Source organism: Taudactylus pleione, unplaced genomic scaffold (genome assembly GCF_031769625.1).
Source record: "Taudactylus pleione unplaced genomic scaffold, aTauple2 ptg000278l, whole genome shotgun sequence".
NCBI lineage: Eukaryota > Metazoa > Chordata > Amphibia > Anura > Myobatrachidae > Taudactylus > Taudactylus pleione.
In genome coordinates this window covers 7,806,003-7,824,397 of record NW_028284680.1, presented here as the reverse complement: position 1 = coordinate 7,824,397, position 18,395 = coordinate 7,806,003, and the positions used below count along the sequence as shown (strand labels likewise).

Here is an 18,395-nt window from a genome sequence, read left to right as displayed (position 1 = left end):
ACAGATTGGCCGCTCATTGTCCTGTCTTGCTCCCCCGCAGCTCGGAACCAGGGCTTTGATGTGGTGCTGGTGGACACGGCCGGCCGAATGCAGGACAACGCACCTCTGATGACTGCGCTGGCTAAACTCATCGCTGTCAACATGCCCGACCTTGTCCTTTTTGTTGGAGAAGCCTTAGTTGGCAACGAGGCGGTGGACCAGCTGGTGAGTTGTGGCCTAAATGCCTTGTGCGTAATTAATACAAATTAAATCCTCTTATTATATTAATACTGTGAAACAATGCTAAATATTAGAAACCTTGGTTAACCATGTTTTAAAGCTTTCTAGCAAAAAAATCCAAATAACTTTGGGTTTTTCATATCTCATCAAAAGAGAGAGAGACTAAGGGCTCTCCCTGTATTTTTAAAATGGCAAACCTGCTTGGTCTAGCCTTTAAAATGATTTCAGTTTTAAAAATACAAGGACACTTGCATAAATCCCCGCAGCGACTGAAGATTGCAAGCTATTACATGTTAGCTGGGTACACACTAAGCGATATGTTGGCCCAACTGGCTGACATATCGGATCCTGGGTACACATAAAAACGATGTAATGAATAACTCAACGATCTTTCATTCCATGCTTCGTTACACTACATGGTGCCGCAGCCGATATCGTCAGGTTTGATGTTCAGCACATCAAACTTGATGACGTCTAATGTGTGAGCGCATATCGTTCATACACACTGCATGATATGCTTGACATGTCGTTCCGATATGGCCAGCATCGCTCCAGTGTGTACCTAACATTAGCCTTATGTCTTTCTTCCACTGATCTCGGTAGTACTGAAGGTTTGGAATTGACATAAACCTGAAGGAGATTAAACCATGAGGTGTTTCTCTGTGTATTGCCTCCTAATGTGTTGGAGTTGTTTACCCTTTAGAATTGAGAATGTTAGTTGTAGTTTTCTCCTGTCCTATAGGATTGTTAGGGGAGGAGTTTGTGTAGTCTTAGCTGACGCTAAGCAGATTTAGTACCTCTCCGGTCTGGTTTACCCTTCATTTCTCTGTTGTGTGTGAATTTACTGTATTAGTTCAGCTCACTGAAGTGAAGACCATAAGCAATAAGAATGCGAAATAATACCAGGGGCATTCCCCTATAATAGGTATTTATTTAAGTAGTCACTGAGCCGTGCATGTAGTCACAGCATAATAAAAAAAAAAAAACATAATAGAGAATTTCTTTTTTTATTAGACCAGAGTGGGTTTAAAAAAAAAAAAAAAAAAAAACCACAGTGAGTCTTTTTTTTATTTTTTTATTTAAATAATTTTTAATTAACAAAAAACCCCAGTGTTGTTTTTATAAAAAAAAAAAAAAACTTTTTTTTTAAACCTACTGTTTTTTTTGTTTAAAAAAGAAAAACCCATTTAGTTTAAACCAGCCACTCCTGTTCAGTTCTCCGTTCTAATAATTGTTTTGTTGATTTAAACTGATGTAATTTCTCTGGTTCCTTAGGTGAAGTTTAACAAGGCCCTGGCTGACCACTCTATGAGCGAGAAAGCACGTCTGATAGATGGGATTGTGCTCACCAAGTTTGATACCATCGATGATAAGGTGAGTTTAATGCGTCTCTGTGAGGTCAATGAGGGGACAAAGGTTTGGTTATGTCCCACAAGTATTTTCTATGGCTTTCACTGCACCCACATAGAAGTGAGATTATCTGATCCCTGTATGTTTTGCTAAACACACAATAAACTAACCTGAATTTACAGTAGGGTTAAGTTTCAAAGACCGCTAATCCAAAGTGACACTTAATCCAATATGGGAAGGCATAAGTACAGATGAGTCTTTTCTTACTGATGCGCCAAGTAGCCCCTTTTGGCGCCTCAGGTCCTGTGTGACTTTGCCGCACCTGAGCTTCTTTATTGCATAAATGAAGTAACTGGGAGCATTGCTAGATTGCAGTGACCAGTTTGATGTGTGAATCTGTAAAGAGGGCTCTGATGTGAGCAGCCGCGCCTTCCCCTCACGCTCTCTTGTACACTGTTAGCGGCTTTTCGTGCGTATGGGGCTCAGTGTTCTCCCCAGAAATTTTTTCCAGCCGGGTGGCATCCAAAAGTAGCCGGGTGGGGGCCTTCACAATTATGCGTGCGCCTGGAAAAGGGGTATCTCCCTTACCAATCCAGCCCGCTTCCCCACTGGCTCTCAGTCAAAAGTGCCCATTATACAGTGCCCCCTGTAGTTTAACTTTGCCCTTATGCATTGTCCCTTATGCAGTGCCCCCAGGTTTAATAGCGTCCCTTATGCAGTGCCCCCAGACTGGTCCTGGCCCCAGCCCTTAACTTTACTTGCTGGCTGCTCGCGCTGACTGGATCTAACTAGATCCAGAGCAGGCGCGCAGGGCAGGCTCCTCACGTCGTGGGTGACGTCATGATGTGAGGAGCCTGCCCCGCGCTCTGCATCACAGGGAACGCTGGCCTCTGAAGTGATCGGAGGCTTCTTTAGCCTCTGGTCACTTCAGAGGCCAGCGTTCCACAGCGGGGAAAAGTGTCGGCCGGCAGAAAACAGCCTGGGGAGAACACTGGGGCTAAGACGGAAAATTTGAAGGGAAATGTGGTTTGCAACTCCTCAGTCAAGTCTGATGTCTTGCGCCATATGGCGTACAGATGAGCAGGGAGTGTGGACACAGTTGCTTGTTCTTGTAGCCTGACTGGAGATGATGATAATAGCTATTAATCATTTGTAGATGTTAAATAATATATTGGGGGTCAATTGTTGATTCTCTACATTTTTTTTTCACTTTTCTATATTGTTAGCAAGTTTTTAGGTGTCTGACAACATATTGCATTCATTTGGCAAAGCAACAGTGGATAACACTGACGTAGGAATATTGGGGTGTGAGGTGCACAAACTTCTAACTAGTCTTATTCTGCTTCTCGTTCAGGTGGGTGCGGCCATCTCCATGACGTACATCACCGGGCAGCCCATCGTGTTTGTGGGCACTGGGCAGACTTACTGCGACCTACGCAGCCTCAATGTCAAGGCTGTGGTAGCTGCACTCATGAAGGCCTAAGAAACCTTTCCTTGCGCGTTCATCACAGACCACGTCTAGAATCCTCCATACCGGAATCCTTGGCATTACCGAGCAACACTGTCCTTCTGCCTGAATTCAAGAGCTGCTTCTGCCCACACCATCCTCCTCCGCGTGTTAATTTAGTCAATTTAGTGCCGTTTCCCACTCAAATATCTTAATGGTGCCCATGAACCCAGCCGTAATTTCATGGTCATGTAGACACTGTTCGCCTCATCACTTATTGGAGAAACATCATATTTTAGGCTCTCTTTTCTGGTTGATGTGAAGCTGCTAGTCTTTGGGATGAGTTACTGCTCCCCAGAAAAAGGAGACAGACTGCCTGCCCCAGGATCACTCATTTTTAATCAGATCCCAGCACTTGTTAAAATCGTGAGGGTCCTATAACCTGCCCTGGTGCCCTCCTTCCAATATTCCCCAGGTCATGGCACAATGAGTCTTTCCAAACTGTCTGCGGTTAGCGTGGTGAGGAGATTGGCTCGTCCAATAAGCTTTCCTGACGCCCACACTTACACCTTGAATTGCACATTTCTGCCGGGTTTGTGGCCCTAGAACATAGAGTAAACGTAGGGCCCCGATATGTGCTGGTACAACAACCAGGTGGGAAGAAGACGGTTTAAAATTATTAACTTGCAATTCATTTGAACTTTTAATTGTTACATAGAAGTACACACATTGGATATAGAATTGCCATATGTATAATGAGAAAGATAAAATGATGCCTTTATTTTTACTCAATTTCACTTCAGAATTCTCACGTTTATTTAATGGGGCAAAACTTCTAATAAAACACCATATATACACTCAGAGCCTACCCACCCCTCAGAACTAGCCGGTGATAACACTAACCAATGGCCCCAGGCATCTGGCTTTGTGTATATAGTTATACATGTGATGTTTCCAGGCAACAGATTCTGCACCAGGAACGGCCAGCAGGTGGCGCTGACCATATTCCCACCTTTTGTATTGCTGCTAAAATAAAACTTGCACCCCATAAAGTGTACTTGTTCTCCTCCCACAGTGGAGGCAGTCACCATACGTTCCCTAGCGAAGGCTGGATATTGGCTGGCACACCTTTATTCAGTATGTTACTGGCCACAAATGCTTGTCTGTCTATGTAGGAATTATATCCCACGTCTCATTTAGCCCCCTGAGGTGCTGCGTAGGGAAGCGCGGCTTATTACAATGTTTCTTCTTGTACCTCATTGACTGACACCATGCTTTGCTGATGTGCAATATATGGATCACAGTCCATTCAAGAGAGTAAAACCTTATTTATAAGAGAATACATTTCTTACATAAGCTTGTGTCTGTGTACATTTACTTGCTGCGTAATGTGAAATATCCAGTCCTTTATTTTTTTTTAAATATGAAGCTTTATTTCTTATGCAAGAAAATACAACATGGTTCTGGAGAGTAGTAAAAAAAAAAAGCAATCAGCAGCCATGGGTGAAGGGAGTGTCACATTGGTGTCATCAGGTGGTTTACAATAAAGCTTGGGCTAAATCATGCACCTTAACCCATCAGACATCAGCTGTTCTCTCTTGAGCAGGTAAGCCTTATGAAAGCAGATGTCTGATTGGCTGCTCTCTTCCTGTGTAAATATTCTTAGTCGATGACACTGCAGGTACATGGTGTCAGGAACGAGAATTGACGCCGCACAGCCGGCAACACATTCTTCCTGTAGAAGGAGCTGGTATGTAGACTGTTCTTGGTAACGGATCGTCTGGACCGTGTTAGGCCAATGACACTGATTATGGCAACATTAGATGAGCGTTAACGCCCTAGGCTGTTTCAGGCTTGGTTGTTAATGTAGGGGGGCAAAGTTAAATAGCCCATGGGGTGATTAATTATACTATTGGATGATGATAAGGGTCAGATACAATCCAATGGTGCTTACTGTGCATCTCAATCAATATCTGTTGGTGGCCTTTCGTGAACCAATGAACACTGGGACTTGCAGCCACTTGGGCCTAAAATAGGTAACAACTGTAAAAATCGTAGTGTATGCGGACACCAGTTGGAGCTGGTGAAGTCCTCATCTTTATATTAATATGAAATGTTTAACTAAACAAAACCTAAAAATGTATTTTGGTGTAAAATACAATGGCGAGAACAACTGGACTCCACTAAAGGAGCAACAAAGCCATTGTACAAGACTGCCACCGCCACGTGCAGCTACAGCTGGCGTTATACAGAGTGCATTAGTGCTCCGCCGTCCACGTCTCTCACTCCCAATCGCTCTCCCGCTGCAGCCACAGCCTCTGTCCTTCATACAACGTGATTGCTGGATCATGTGCTGTAACCTGGGGGAAGAAGTGAGGGGTTACTGAGTAATGATCTGGATGTAAGAGCTGCCCACTAGATGGCGCTGTAATGCTGACACATGATGATGGAGGATGCTGTGTTTGGCCGTTTTCTCATTTGTGGAGTAGTAAGACTTTACTTTTATTATGATGTTAAGGCCGCCCTGTCACATCAGATGCAGATAAACATATTTTACTAAGGCAGCATTTCCCCTAAACACCGCATTTACAGTACAGGATTTAAAGCTATCCATGTTTGAGCACAGGTGACTTAATTAGTATCTCATCCATTTGATTTAACAATCTGGACTCAAGCATGGATATCCTTAAAACCTGGACTGTAACGACAGAGTTTTGGAAACTGCATTAAGGCACTGGCAGTATTTCCTGAAAATAGTACTGAGGCACTGGAAGTATTTGCTAAGATTACTACGGAAGGATTAGAGACTGGCAGTATTTCCTGAGAATAGTACAGAGGAAAGAGGCACTGGCAGTATTGCCCGAGAATAGTACGGAGGTAGGAGGCACTGGCAGTATTTCCCGAGAATAGTACAGAGGTAGGAGGCACTGGCGGTATTTCCCAAGAATAGTACGGAGGTAGGAGGCACTGGCGGTATTTCCAGAGAATCCAGTATGTGGCAGTGACGAGTCAGCATTGAATAAACCAATGGAGACAAAGTACACACAACATAGGGAGAACAGAATTACGGGTAAGCCCGGGAGCCTTATGTATAGTACAAATAACATGTTAAAGTCCTTGTAATTAGAGAACGTGACCAATATCACAATATGGGCATAGGAAGTATATCACTGATCAGTAGGTGACATTGGGACAAGTCATCCAGAACAGTAATTGCATCTCGGATATACACATAAGTCATATAATGCAGTATTGGGTGGAGGGCCCTGCAGTGAGATAATATACAGTGCTTCATGTACCTGGTGTTGTACAGATGGCCACCCTGACAGCGCCAAGCTCTGTACCACTGCATCTAGCATGCTTTAGGCAGACCCAATGTATTGTCATTACGCCCCTGTGATATTCCCAATCACATGAAGCTCGTTATAATGAGCACTGGCTGTTTCAGACATAGGGCCTCATTCAGACCCACTCGCGAGCGGCTGTCCGCTCGCAAGTGGGTCGATGGTGTGCACTGCGCATGCGCACGACGGAGGGAGCTCCGTTGTGCGCATGCGCGAGTCGCGACGAGCGAAGGACTTTCCTTCGCTCGTTGTGTCTGATCAAAGGGGGCGTGCTGTCGATGTTGACAGACGGAGGCGTTCCCAACTAGTGATGTCAGTGGGAGTGATTTTGGCTCTGATAGAGCCAAAATCACTCCTGGCCCTGCGGTTGAAAAACTCAACCGCAGGCTTCTGCTCGCAGTGGCGATGGTCAAGACTATCGCGACCATCATACTGCACGCTCGTATATGCTGTGGGTGGGGACCCACAGCTATACGAGCGTCCAGGAGGACGCTCCATATTTATGGAGGTGGGCCCTGATTCAGAGCGAGCGCTCTGGTCAGAGCGTCCGGCTCTGAATCTGGGCCATAGAGCAGTGATGGATAATACAGACTTTCCCGAGAGCAGTGGCAGCCTGCACTCCATAACTCTGCAACCGCACCCTGCCTCCCCTAATGGGAACGTTCCGCTACGTAGGTGGTAGGGCAGTGTTAGCATTGGGAACTCCACCCAAATCAAATTATTTTTTTCTTAAAATATTAAAAAAACTCAATGATACTAAACAATCCATAAATACAACAGAACCGGGTGATAAACCCTATATAATATACACAGTGTTCTCCCCAGGCTGATTTCTGCGGGCGCATCGCCCCACACTTTTCCCCGCTGTGGAACGCAGGCCTCTGAAATGACCGGAGGCTAAAGAAGCCTCCGATTAGCTTCAGAGGCCAGCATTCTCAGTGATGCACTGCGCGGGTGACATCACCTGCGACGTGAGGAGGCTGCCCCGCGCGCCTGCTGTATCTAGTTAGATCCAATCAGCGCGAGACAGCGGGAGTGGCCAGCAAGTAGAGGTAAGTGCTGGGCTGGGGCCAGTCTGGGGGCACTGCATAAGGGGCACTATTAAACCTGGAGGCACTGCATAAGGGACATTGTTAAAACTGGGGGCACTACTTCAGCCAGGGTGCAATGCATAAGGGCAAAGTTAAAATACAGGGGGCACTGTATAATGGGCACTTTTGACTGAGAGCCAGTGGGGGAGCAGCATGAGACCTGTCGGGCTGGATTAGTAAGGGAGATACCCCTTTTCCCGGCACGCGCATAATTGTGAAGGCCCCCACCCGGCTACTTTTGGATGCCACCCGGCTGGAAAAAATTTCTGGGGAGAACACTGCTACAATTGTTTGGTACAGAAAAGTCACTACTAAACAGAATGGTACATGAAAGCTTGTCACAGGGTTGGGGGTCTCAGTACATCCCTCTGTAGACAGAGAAGACATCCCGGGAAATTGACAGGGGTAACTAGCATCATATGCCCCATTATTAAATGCTATGTTTATGGTGGAGTTCTCTCTCACTCAGGTGTATTATACTGAAGCCTGGATTATACATTAACAGCGCATCTTTTCTGAGTGCAACATCCCCCTGCGCGTGGTGTCAACTTTTTCCACATCCCCCCACAGCTGCAGTAAAATAAATATTCTACTTGTCCCCCCACAGCTGCAGTAAAATAAATATTCTACTTGTCCCCCCACAGCTGCAGTAAAATAAATATTCTAGTTTTCAAACATTTTAATATTACAAACAAAAATAGGCTTTTCAGATGTTTTCCACAAAAAAACAAAAAGTTCTTCAAAAACCCAAACTATCAAAATAGGAGAGTTCAACAACACAACTTTTTATTGACGCCCTCTTTTTGCAGGAATTTGTCTTGGGTCTTTTCTGGATCGCATACAGTAGCGGTATTGTCGGGGCGAGGGAGTTAAAGTGACGGTAGATGCTACAGGCGCATTGTCTGGTGTTTCTTCCGGTGAAGTGGCGATGCCTGCTGGGTGCGTTGCTCTGTGCATGTCGAACAAGGAACGCAACTCTCTCTGGTTGGCATTCTGTTGGATGGCCAAGAGCTGCAAGCTCGCAGCCAATTTACCAATGTTCGTATTCATCTGCGAGAGCAAATGGTTTCGGTCAGTCTCCATCTTTAACATTCTCCTAAACACTGCGCTATTTTTGTTAACTCCCATGGTCAGCTGGCATAAGTCTATGTGCAATGCATTCATCTTTTGTATGATTCCCATTCTCAGTCCCTCCTGTACGTCAGTAAAGCTCTTGAGATGTTCCTCAACGTTCCATGGAGTTGGGTCATTGGATGGAGTACTCTGGCACGGCTCCGCTGAGTGTGGCACTTCTTTATGGGTACAGTTTGGCCTGGGTGAGTCTAAAGACTCTGCAGATAGGCATGAAGAAGGGGCAGTAAGCTCTCGTTCTGTCTGTATGGACCTGTCCATTATAGATTTTGTAGGCTCTTCAATTGAAAATGGTAGACCCTGGTACTTGGACTCACAAGTAGCCGCCTCCTCATAGTGTAACTCCTGATAACATGAATATCCTAAAATAGTAATGTGTAAATATTAAAATTATATAAGTTAGCATTTGTTTTTTTTTTAAAAGCCCTTTAGAAGTTGATTTGGCTCAATTTTAGGTCTGAAGTAGGTTTAAGGGGCAGTTAATGAAATCTCTAAACAGCATGGGTGCAGAAACACTGAACAAGTTCACCAATATGTTCTAAGGGCAAGTACACGTGGGTGGCACAATTGTGGTGCAGTAAAAGTTCTGTATTGGGGCTTTTCATACGAAACACATAACAGCCCCAAGCATGAGAAGGGCAATCGCTGCTTGTGTGTGCATAACCTGGATTAAAAATAAAACCTCTCCAAGTAGATACAGCCCAGAGTAGAATTCTTACACACACACATTATAAGTGTCTTGGTGGCATCATACACCGGACAAACCACTCAATGTGAGCATGCAGCAGCCCTGTCATACAAAGATAGTGAGACATGGTTCCCGAATTTTGCTAGTCTCACTTCTGAGAAGAGGACAGCTCTATATAGCTACCAGATCAATGTGTCACTCTTGGTGCGGATGGCAGATGCCTCTTGGCTTGGAGGAACCATCTAAATGATCTGTGAGGCGGTTACAGTGTAGCAGAAAACCAGTGAAAGATTTGGGTTTTATATTGTTGACCCGTCATCTGCTGTCACAAGGTAGATACATGGTTACTCCTGGATGTAGCCTGAAAGTAATGGATATAGAAGAGGTGTTCTTCACTTTCATTCTACTTTCCAGATGACAATGTGGTTATTAAATCTCTTTTGAAAGTGTTTTTCAGTAGTAAAAGCCTCGGGGAACACATGGCCTGCCGGTTCCGCACACATAACATCGATAGAGCAGATGCATAGCTCTTGGACTGCACAACAAGATGTCTTCTTCTGCTGGGTTACAGCCTTTCTCCAGAATTTCCTTCATTCAGAATATCTGTAGCCCAAGTGCTCAGTATTTTTTTTTTTTCTACTCCTCCCCTCCCCCCGAATTCTCACCGGCCAGTTATTCACAGAACACACAGTTACAGGCAGAGACTACGAATAACAAAACTACACGGAAAGCTGTGTAAAGTGAATTGGTCATCTCCATGCATGTGTTATGTACTCATCAGGTAGAGATTACAGGATGTGCACTACATGAGACGTCAAACATTTCACTGTAAGTTACACAAAAATAGAACAGACAATCGGGGGGGAATTCAAGTGATCGCAATGTTGAGCTCCCGGAACTATTCAATTGACCACGATATTAAGCTGACTAAGGAGGATTTCAGCTCGCACCCTCCCGAGATGAGAGCAGAAATCACACTAAAGTGCTGGCCGCGATGTTGTTTACAGCTTAGCGTGGCACTAACAGCATCCTGGCCGGCACTTAAGTCAGAAACTGCCAGTACTCGCGACTAAACCTAATCAGCATTTTTCAACTTAAGTGCTTCTAGTTGGACATAACAGCACACTGTTAAGTCTGAATTGAATAGCTCCACCTCCACCGTGATCAATCACCCCCAATGAAAACAAAATATATACAGGAGTAAAGAAATGGACATAATTCCTCTATATTTACCTCTCTTCCACCATTTGTGTTACAAGTGGTAGAGAACAGAATGTGTCCTATAAGCAGCATTGAACTATTTTTTCGGTTGACGCTTTTTAGAGAGAGAATAGAGGAGACATGGCACTAAAGACTTATATGAATATAATAATTGTAGCTTGGAACTTGACTTGTATTCTTCTGCAGGATCTTGTCCTGAGATGGAAGAGGGGAACAAAGACCAGAACTGGTGCTGACATCAAGCAGGAATAGTTGTGAGAGACAAGACAAGAAATGTGCCTCCATTCCCTACCTTTAGTCTGACAATTGGCAAGGCTTGGACCATTTCTCTGAGGGAGATCTCTGGTCATCCCTGTTACACAGAGGAAAGAAGGTGATGAGTTACCGGCTCAGCCAGTCTTTAATCTCTTTACTCAGCTCAAGATGCAAATGTGCTTTACAAAGACAAGAATAATGGTATAAAGATAGGTCTCGCAATCTGAATATCATCCAGCCAAATATCAGGTTACCACTGTGCCCATTGCAGGTTGGCCCCGGATGATCAGAAAAGGCCTAAAGAAGAGAGTACTGGAAACAATATGAAGGGCTGATCATTTCCTTGGGGTTTAGGTTTCATATACGGACATCAAATCAGAGATTACTCTGCAGTTGAAGACACATTCACCCTCTCAGTAGCCCCCTCCTGTTCCCCTGACATTGGCCAGCAGCAGCCAATATTTGGCTCCCGCTACATTATTACCAGCAGTGATGCCGGGGGGAAAGGTTACATCTGATGGGACGGCCACAGCAATTAGGTCAACCAGGAGCAACCTTTTAGTCCCCAGGCCGAACTGCTATCCTCACGTTTTGGGGGGCTGTGTGTGTTATGAAAAGTTTCTTCACACTTCCATAGGGAACACAGGCTTAGACCATGGAGGAGTCCGGGCACCAAATAGTTCAACTTCTTCTCCCGGCAGCCCTTGCCCCTCTCCCCCTATACCCAGCCAGGCCAATTCAGTTGGTGCTCTGCAGGAGCAAGGCACATGTTAGAGACAGCTCTACAGTCTAGACTACTTTTATTTAATTTACTTTTTTTTTTTTTACGAGTGGGCAGCGCTAGGTGTCCTATAGAACTCTCGCACTGCCGCTCCACCGACCCCCAGCGCCAGATGGCTGCGACACTGGTGAGCGGGTCAGTGACCTCGGCTGGTCCCACAGCACACACCGGATACCTGCAGCACGGACAGTGCTCAAGAGGTAAGATGCAGCTCCCTGTTCACAGGGAGCCGCGCAGCAGCGGCTGTTACCACAGGTGTGGGAGACCACCGGCGGTGGTGACAGCGGTCGCCCAGGCCACCAGGCACCTCCGCTAGACCACCAGGGCACAGGCAATGGGGGCGCTTCATTAGGAGCAACCATTGCCCTGGGGGGATCTTGTATTGGCTAGGGGGAGGTAGAATCTCTCCATTCAGCCCCTCTCCCGCTCCCTTGGCACGCTCCCTCGCTGCGGTAGCCATAGCACATGGATTCTCCCCCCTCCCAACTTACACTCTGAGTAGCCATTTTACCCAGTGCCAGCTTCAGTCAGTCTCGGGAGAGCAGTAAAGGGCTCCCGTCTCCCTGTATAACTATTCCCATGGGGTCAGGTAATACACCAAGCACCTTCCTACCGACTGGGGTATGGATTGTTGAGCATTAACTGCCCATTAATACAGCATTGAATGTTTCTATGTGCATGTATTTCAGTTTCTTCTGACAGCTTAGTAAATTCCTCGCTTATTGTGAGGTCACATTCATTGCACTCCCCCTTTTATTGGACACAGTAGTTTACCTAATTGGTGTGTGAGGACTGCCCTAGATTGCTTATCAGGTTCTCCAAGGGCAAAGCACCCAGGGATGGGGGTGCTTCAGTGTTGTGTAACCGCAGAACTTCTACCTCTGTACTTTCTCCTCAGGCTCCATACAAAGATGGGCTCGGTGTCCGGTGTTTCGCAGATTTGCAACAGTTAGCGTGTCAGTGAGCCATGACTTCCACATGGAGCCGGCCTGGACTACCTCTCTTATAGGTAAGGTTGCAGTTAAGGACTAGTGCATATCCTCTGCAGTGTCCAAGTGTGCCCGTCACACAGACAGGCAACCCCAGGGTTCGCTTCACCTACTAGTATCCCTACTGGGTCCTAGCTGGGTACCTTATAGCAGTCTGTCTTAGGAGCCAGGGATGCAGCCCTTCTGCTCTTTAGGAGAGCCTCAGCTGCGTCAGTGAGAACATCAGAGGGTGGCTTCTTGTATTGAAGAGGCAACAACAGCTATTGGTGTCCTGACTTCAGGTGTCAGCATCCTTGGTGGTGGTTAGGCAAACTCTCTGGCTTAATTTCTGGCACACTGACTCATAAGAAAGCCTTAGGGGCTCTTCCGCTTTTAGGTCATTTGCTGTGCTCCTGATTTGGTCAGGATGATAACCACAATGACGGCGTCCAAATCGACCTCCCCCCTTCTGTGACTTAGGTCGCTAACCTCTAATTTTCGCTCCTTTCCTCGGAGGGAAGGTCCAAGGGCCAATATTTCTCAGGGCTCCAGGTTACCCAGGTCTACCAATTATCCTACCTCCAGGCCAACTGGCAGGCTTGCGCTTCACTAGGAGGTCCTCCACCTAGGGGGGTTCCAAGCGTGGGAGGGTGAATTCTGCTGTTTCCATCGCCTGGATGGCGACCGCGCAGGATGCCTGAGGGTGAATTTTTCTCTCCTAGGGCTATGCCATAGCCTTTTAGGAACAGCCTTAGATTCTTTTTTTTTTTTTTTTTTTTCTACTGGTTACGTCCTGCTGGCCTTCTGAGTGGGACTTTTTGGCCAGTCTCATCGTTGTTCACCTGGAATTCTTCAACAGGCTTTTTGGTGAACCAGGGAGTCTCTATCCATCATTCTGGCTCTGTGGGATGTCGGGGCCTCCTTGGTTTTCCGGCAGGCCTATTTCCAGGTTTCTATCTGGCCCTGTCACCATTTTCAGACATTTCCATTTGGTCTTTCCAGAGCCCATAAACTTTTAACGAAAGTCATGGTAAATCATTTACGCTGCAGGGACATCAGGTTTCTAGAGCTCTAAACGACCTTCTGACCCTTGATGGTCTCCGGATGTTCTCAAGGAACACATTGGCATCTCATTAGGTCTCTCCAGTCCCACGGAAAGATCATCACTGGGATGTATTCCACCTGGACTCTGTCGCAGGAGATGTACCATATGAAGGATTCACAAGGTTTATAGTCATCGCTGAGTGTCAGTACACATTTTCATTCAAATCCTGGGCTCGTTTGTCTCCACATTCATCATGGTGGAGTATGCCCAGTTTCTCCCTGCCTCTTCGGATGAAGGATGGTCCCTGTGGAACAGATCCCACTAATAGCTCACACGTTCCTGGGAGGTTAGGATCTTCCTCTGGTGGTCCAGGCATCCCCTTTTACACTGGGGCCGCCCCCTTTGGGATTCCCCACAGGGTCCTCCTCACCACCAATTTCAACAACCTTCCAGGTTGCAGATCTCCGAACAATCTTCAGAGCACTTGGCTACTCCTACAGCCTGGTCCGATCCAGGTTCAATCCGATTACGTGACTGCCATAGCCTACATAAACCAGTGGCACTCGCAGTCACTGCACATTGAAGGTGAGTCAAGTTCTCTTCTGGACAGTGTGTCAGCTTCCACCTCTGTTGGTAGTCTTCCTCTCCAGAGTCCAGGTTGCTTCCTCGGTCACCTGGACACCTACTGACACCTCGGTCACCTGGACACCTAATGAGGGCTTTGTCCACACGCCTTTCGGATCCTAGTTCTTCGCTGGGGGTGGCCAGACATCGCCTTGGTGGTGTGAGGTTCTGGTTTTGTTGTGGACCCGGGGTGGTGATAGGAGCAGACACTGAAGCAGATTTAAATGAAAATGAGCAACTTTTAATGAGTGGCTTAGTAGACATGGAAATGGCAAAAGAAAAAGTCCAGGTATAGCACAGAAGTGCACTTGAGAACTGTAGTGAAGCTAATGGGAGACAGTGACAGGCAGGAACAGTCCAGGATGCAGGTTTGGTGAGGTTGAAATGAATTTGCAGGCTGAAGTGAATAATGTCCAGAGGAAATGCAAGTGGAGGCAGGGTGCAGGGTAACAGCTGACACAGGTACTCAGGCAATGGGAGAGGTAATTGGAGGAGGCAGAGGAATCCAGCAGGGTAAGGAGCAGGTTAGGTGGAACAGGCTTAGGTAGCTTTTCCAAGGAGGCAGGTAACGAGCTCAGGAACTCTCTCTCATCTGCTGCTGAGAAACACGTTGCACTGGCAATGCAAGGAAGCTCTGAACTCCCTTAAATCCCCAGTGCTCAGCCGTGACTGGTCAGAGAGGAGCATGTGACACACCAGGATAGGGCAACTAGGTCACATGTCCGGAGGCAAGATGGCGGCGCCCATGCCAGAACGGAACGGAAGCACCACCAGGCCTAACCAGACCAGAGTGACAGTATGCCCACACAGAACCACGCACAGCCAATGCTCCCCGCCAGGCACCAGCGCCACCGCCAGACGCCCCTCACCATAGCATTCTCACATGTATCACCCACCGACCGCCATGCCAAGAAACCCTGGCCGTGACAGGTGGCAGCTCGGCAGGAACACAGACTATTGAGGTACTGCTAGGTAGCTGCTGTGACTCAAAGGGCTAAGTCACAGCATATAATATACCAGGTACCTGGATTCAAATCCGGGTTGAGATGATTTTACCTACCCATACCAGGGTTCTGGGAGCCCTTCGGGTGGACATCTTGCCAGTCCGGCAAAAGTTCCTTTTCTCATATGCCTTCCTTCCGATTTCGTGGATCCGCAGGTCCTCCACACACTGCAGTGGGAGGGAGGCATGGCAATCCTGGTTGCCTCCTATAGGGCCTTGGTAAGCTTGGTACGCAGATGATCTATCCACGCTCTGCTGTAGCTTCTTTGTGGTCGGATCTTCTATCTCAGTGCCCGTCCTTCTATCCATATCTGGCCTGTCTCGTTGCTCTTGACTCAGTCTGAGCATTTCCGAGTTCTCCAAGTTGGTCATTAGTTCTATGCTATATGCTCGTAGGTTGTCGCTGCTTCGGCGAATTTACTTTGCTTTGGGGTTCCGCCTGGAATTTGATTCCGAGCGGGTTGCGTCCTCTCCCCTCAGCTGGTGGGGCTGGATTTGTCCCTCCGCCTCTCTTCTTGGAAGTTGCAGGTTCTGTCCTCTTCAGAAGCAGTTTGCTCGGATACCTGACGTACGATCTTTCCTCCTCGGACGGTGTTGTACCTCGGCTCCTTGGACTTTGGTGCTTCGAGCTCTTCAGTTGATGCCCTATGAGTCCTTGGGCTCTGCTGACATTTGTTGGCTTACATGGATGACCACTTCCTGCTCCCAGCGAGTGTTTCTCTGGGGCGCGTTCTCCTGTCCCTCCCCATGGGGTTGTTTCACTGGGACCGGGCTGTCCTTTGAATTTGCTTTAGGCTTCCTTCGGTGGTCCCTCGGGTTTCTCATCACCAGGACTGTTTGGTTCCTGCGCTCAGGCATCTATTTTTCTATGAAGGAGACCTCTTTGTGCAGGCCTTCCGGATCTTTGGAGTTCGGATTCTAGTTCTCAGTGGGATGGCCCCACTTTAGTCCTATACAAATTTCTTAAGTAGGACAGGGCGGATTCCACACGGGACTTGGCCAGTTGGCTCAGTTTGATGTTCCGTTACACTTTTGCGATGGCGGTCCTTTCTGTTCCGTCTTTACAGTTGGATTTTTTTCCCTCGGCTGAGCGGCCCTATGGTCCTCCACCCATGCTGTTTTCAGGTTCTGTTAATTTGCCACCATCGCTGCCGCGGTTGTGGGCTTTTGGCAAACGGGCTCTCAGTGCAGCTCCAGCTAGTCCCCTCCCGTAATGGGATAGCTTTGGGACATCACATGGTCTAAGCCTGTGTCACCTTGGAAGTGTGAAGAAGAAAAGGAGACATGTCTTACCTGGTTAAGTCCTTTTCTTCGAACTCCGTAGGGGACACAGGCTGGCAGAAGTTTTTACTCTGCTTCCAGTCCTCCTTTGGCGTTTGTGGGTGTTTGGACCAGTATGTGTAGGACGGTCTTTCTTCTCCTCTTCCTCACTCCTGCCTTGGGCTTGCTAACTTAACCGGCCTGGCTGGGGGCGGGGTATGGGGGGGGGGGAGGAGTTTAACTATTTGGTGCCCGGACTCCTCCTGCTCACCCTATATCATGGTCTAAGCCAGTGTCCCCATGGAGTTCGAAGAAAAGGACTTAACCAGGTAAGATATAAGTCTCCTTTTATCCTGCTGTTTGGCCGTCTGTGTAAAGTGCAGTGTCCTTGAAGATCTAAAAGCCTCAACTCAAGTAATCCAGTAATCTTTGGGAGATTGTGAATCAGATTACAACCCTGCACAATATTTACATTTTATACGTAATGATTAGAAAACACGTTAACAGCCTGGTGACACGTTTCACATTTGTAAATAAGAGTATTATTTCCCAATACGCTTCCTCCAGTCGTTTAATATCAGTGAGGGTCCTTCCTCCAGGTATAGTCCTGAACAGAATTCCAGAACGTACAATGCTGCATGTAAAGTCTCTCATTCCAGAGCCTTATTGGGGGCTCTCTGAAATCTAACCCCACTTCAATTTCCCCTTGCAGAAGTCTCCCAGTCTCCTGAATCCTCCCCCCACTTGTCTTGGCTGCACCACTCATACCCCCCACACCCATGTCTCATCTGCCATCACTAATGCCTGTATCCCCTCACTGCTTAGTATCTACATGAGTCTGTCATTGTGAATTCCTGAGGAAGTGCTGGGCAATGAGATCGCAGCAGAGAGCTCCTACAACTGCTGAACAAGACACATGGGTGACAGCCCATATTCCCATACCAGAAAACGCGCCTTACAATAGTATGTCACAATGCAAGTCACTTAAATGAATTGTACAAGATACAAGTAGAGATACTGAATTCTACATGCATGAATTATGTGTGAGGACACTCAGGAGAAGTATAGGCTAATGGATAATACATGAATTTATAATATTAATGAAACCAATGGCAGTATAGAGCGCATGAGAGCAGTCAGAATCTTGTTACTCTGAGACCAAAGCCTATTACTGGAGTCCTTGTGTGGCAATCGCATATAATTGCTGATAAAAGAACATGCCCAGTCCAGGTCCAGACTGATAGTGTTCCCTCCCTTACTATACACCGCGCAGACCCCTGATGAAGTCTGGGCTTCACAAATTGGGATGTGATTAGAAGAGCACGTGACAAACCCTAGCGAAATAAGGTTCTGGGGGTGCTCGAAGAAGGGGCCAAGTGTTTTGGGGATTCAAGGTGCTTTTTTGGGGGAGGAATTTCACTTTAAAAAAAAAAAAAAAAATTCACTTGAGACATTAAATATGCTAGCACCCATTTTCATTTACCCCAAATTTGACAGGACTACTTATTTTCTCCAAGAAATACTGCTTTATGCCATTCTTCACCACTTGTGCAAAGACGCTAGTTAGAGGCGATTGTACCAACTTAAGTACCCCAAACAGTTTTATTAGGGCTAATCGGGCACTACTACATTGATTCCCAATATTTCTGCTTCTATTTGGGGGGTTCAGGTCGATTTCCCAGATTCTGACACCACTTTCCGCCTGATCTGACTTTGCGTGCTGCCGTTTTCGCGTCTTTTGACATTGAATAGGCCTTATAGTGGGGGCACGCACGATAAGTTTCCGTGGCTAAAATACGCGATGTTAGCGGAAAGTTCGACGTGCGAAACTTTATCGGGGGTGCAAAACTACTTGAATACCGCCCAAAGTTATGATGGAGGTGATCCAAAAGTCCAGGTTATGGGGACCATTCCTAGTTCACGAGCAACACCTAGTCTAGATTCCTTCAGGTTCCCAAAAATGTATAA

General features: G+C 46.8%; 2 protein-coding genes across 6 annotated transcripts in view; one reads left to right on the top strand and one right to left on the bottom strand.

Annotated features, from left to right (window-relative positions):
- Positions 1-4,424, top strand: part of SRPRA (SRP receptor subunit alpha) — a 41,714-nt gene extending 37,290 nt beyond the window's left edge. The window contains exons 12-14 of the mRNA XM_088481815.1: positions 41-204; positions 1,495-1,593; positions 2,924-4,424. Coding sequence (XP_088337941.1) covers positions 41-204; positions 1,495-1,593; positions 2,924-3,052 — 392 coding nt within the window. The 3' untranslated portion in view covers positions 3,053-4,424. The remainder of the gene's footprint in view (positions 1-40; positions 205-1,494; positions 1,594-2,923) is intronic.
- A 3,031-nt stretch (positions 4,425-7,455) lies between these two features.
- LOC148513523 (protein FAM118B-like) overlaps positions 7,456-18,395 on the bottom strand; it is a 51,019-nt gene continuing 40,079 nt past the window's right edge. For 2 of the 5 annotated variants that reach the window (XM_088481816.1, XM_088481817.1), the window contains 2 exons: positions 10,784-10,843; positions 7,457-8,944 (listed from right to left, as the gene is read on the bottom strand). In XM_088481816.1, the coding sequence (XP_088337942.1) occupies positions 8,238-8,944; positions 10,784-10,843 (767 nt within the window). In that variant the 3' untranslated portion in view covers positions 7,457-8,237. Of the gene's footprint in view, positions 8,945-10,783; positions 10,844-18,395 lie in introns of all 5 variants that reach the window. The other 3 variants (XM_088481820.1, XM_088481818.1, XM_088481819.1) reach the window with 3 other exon arrangements.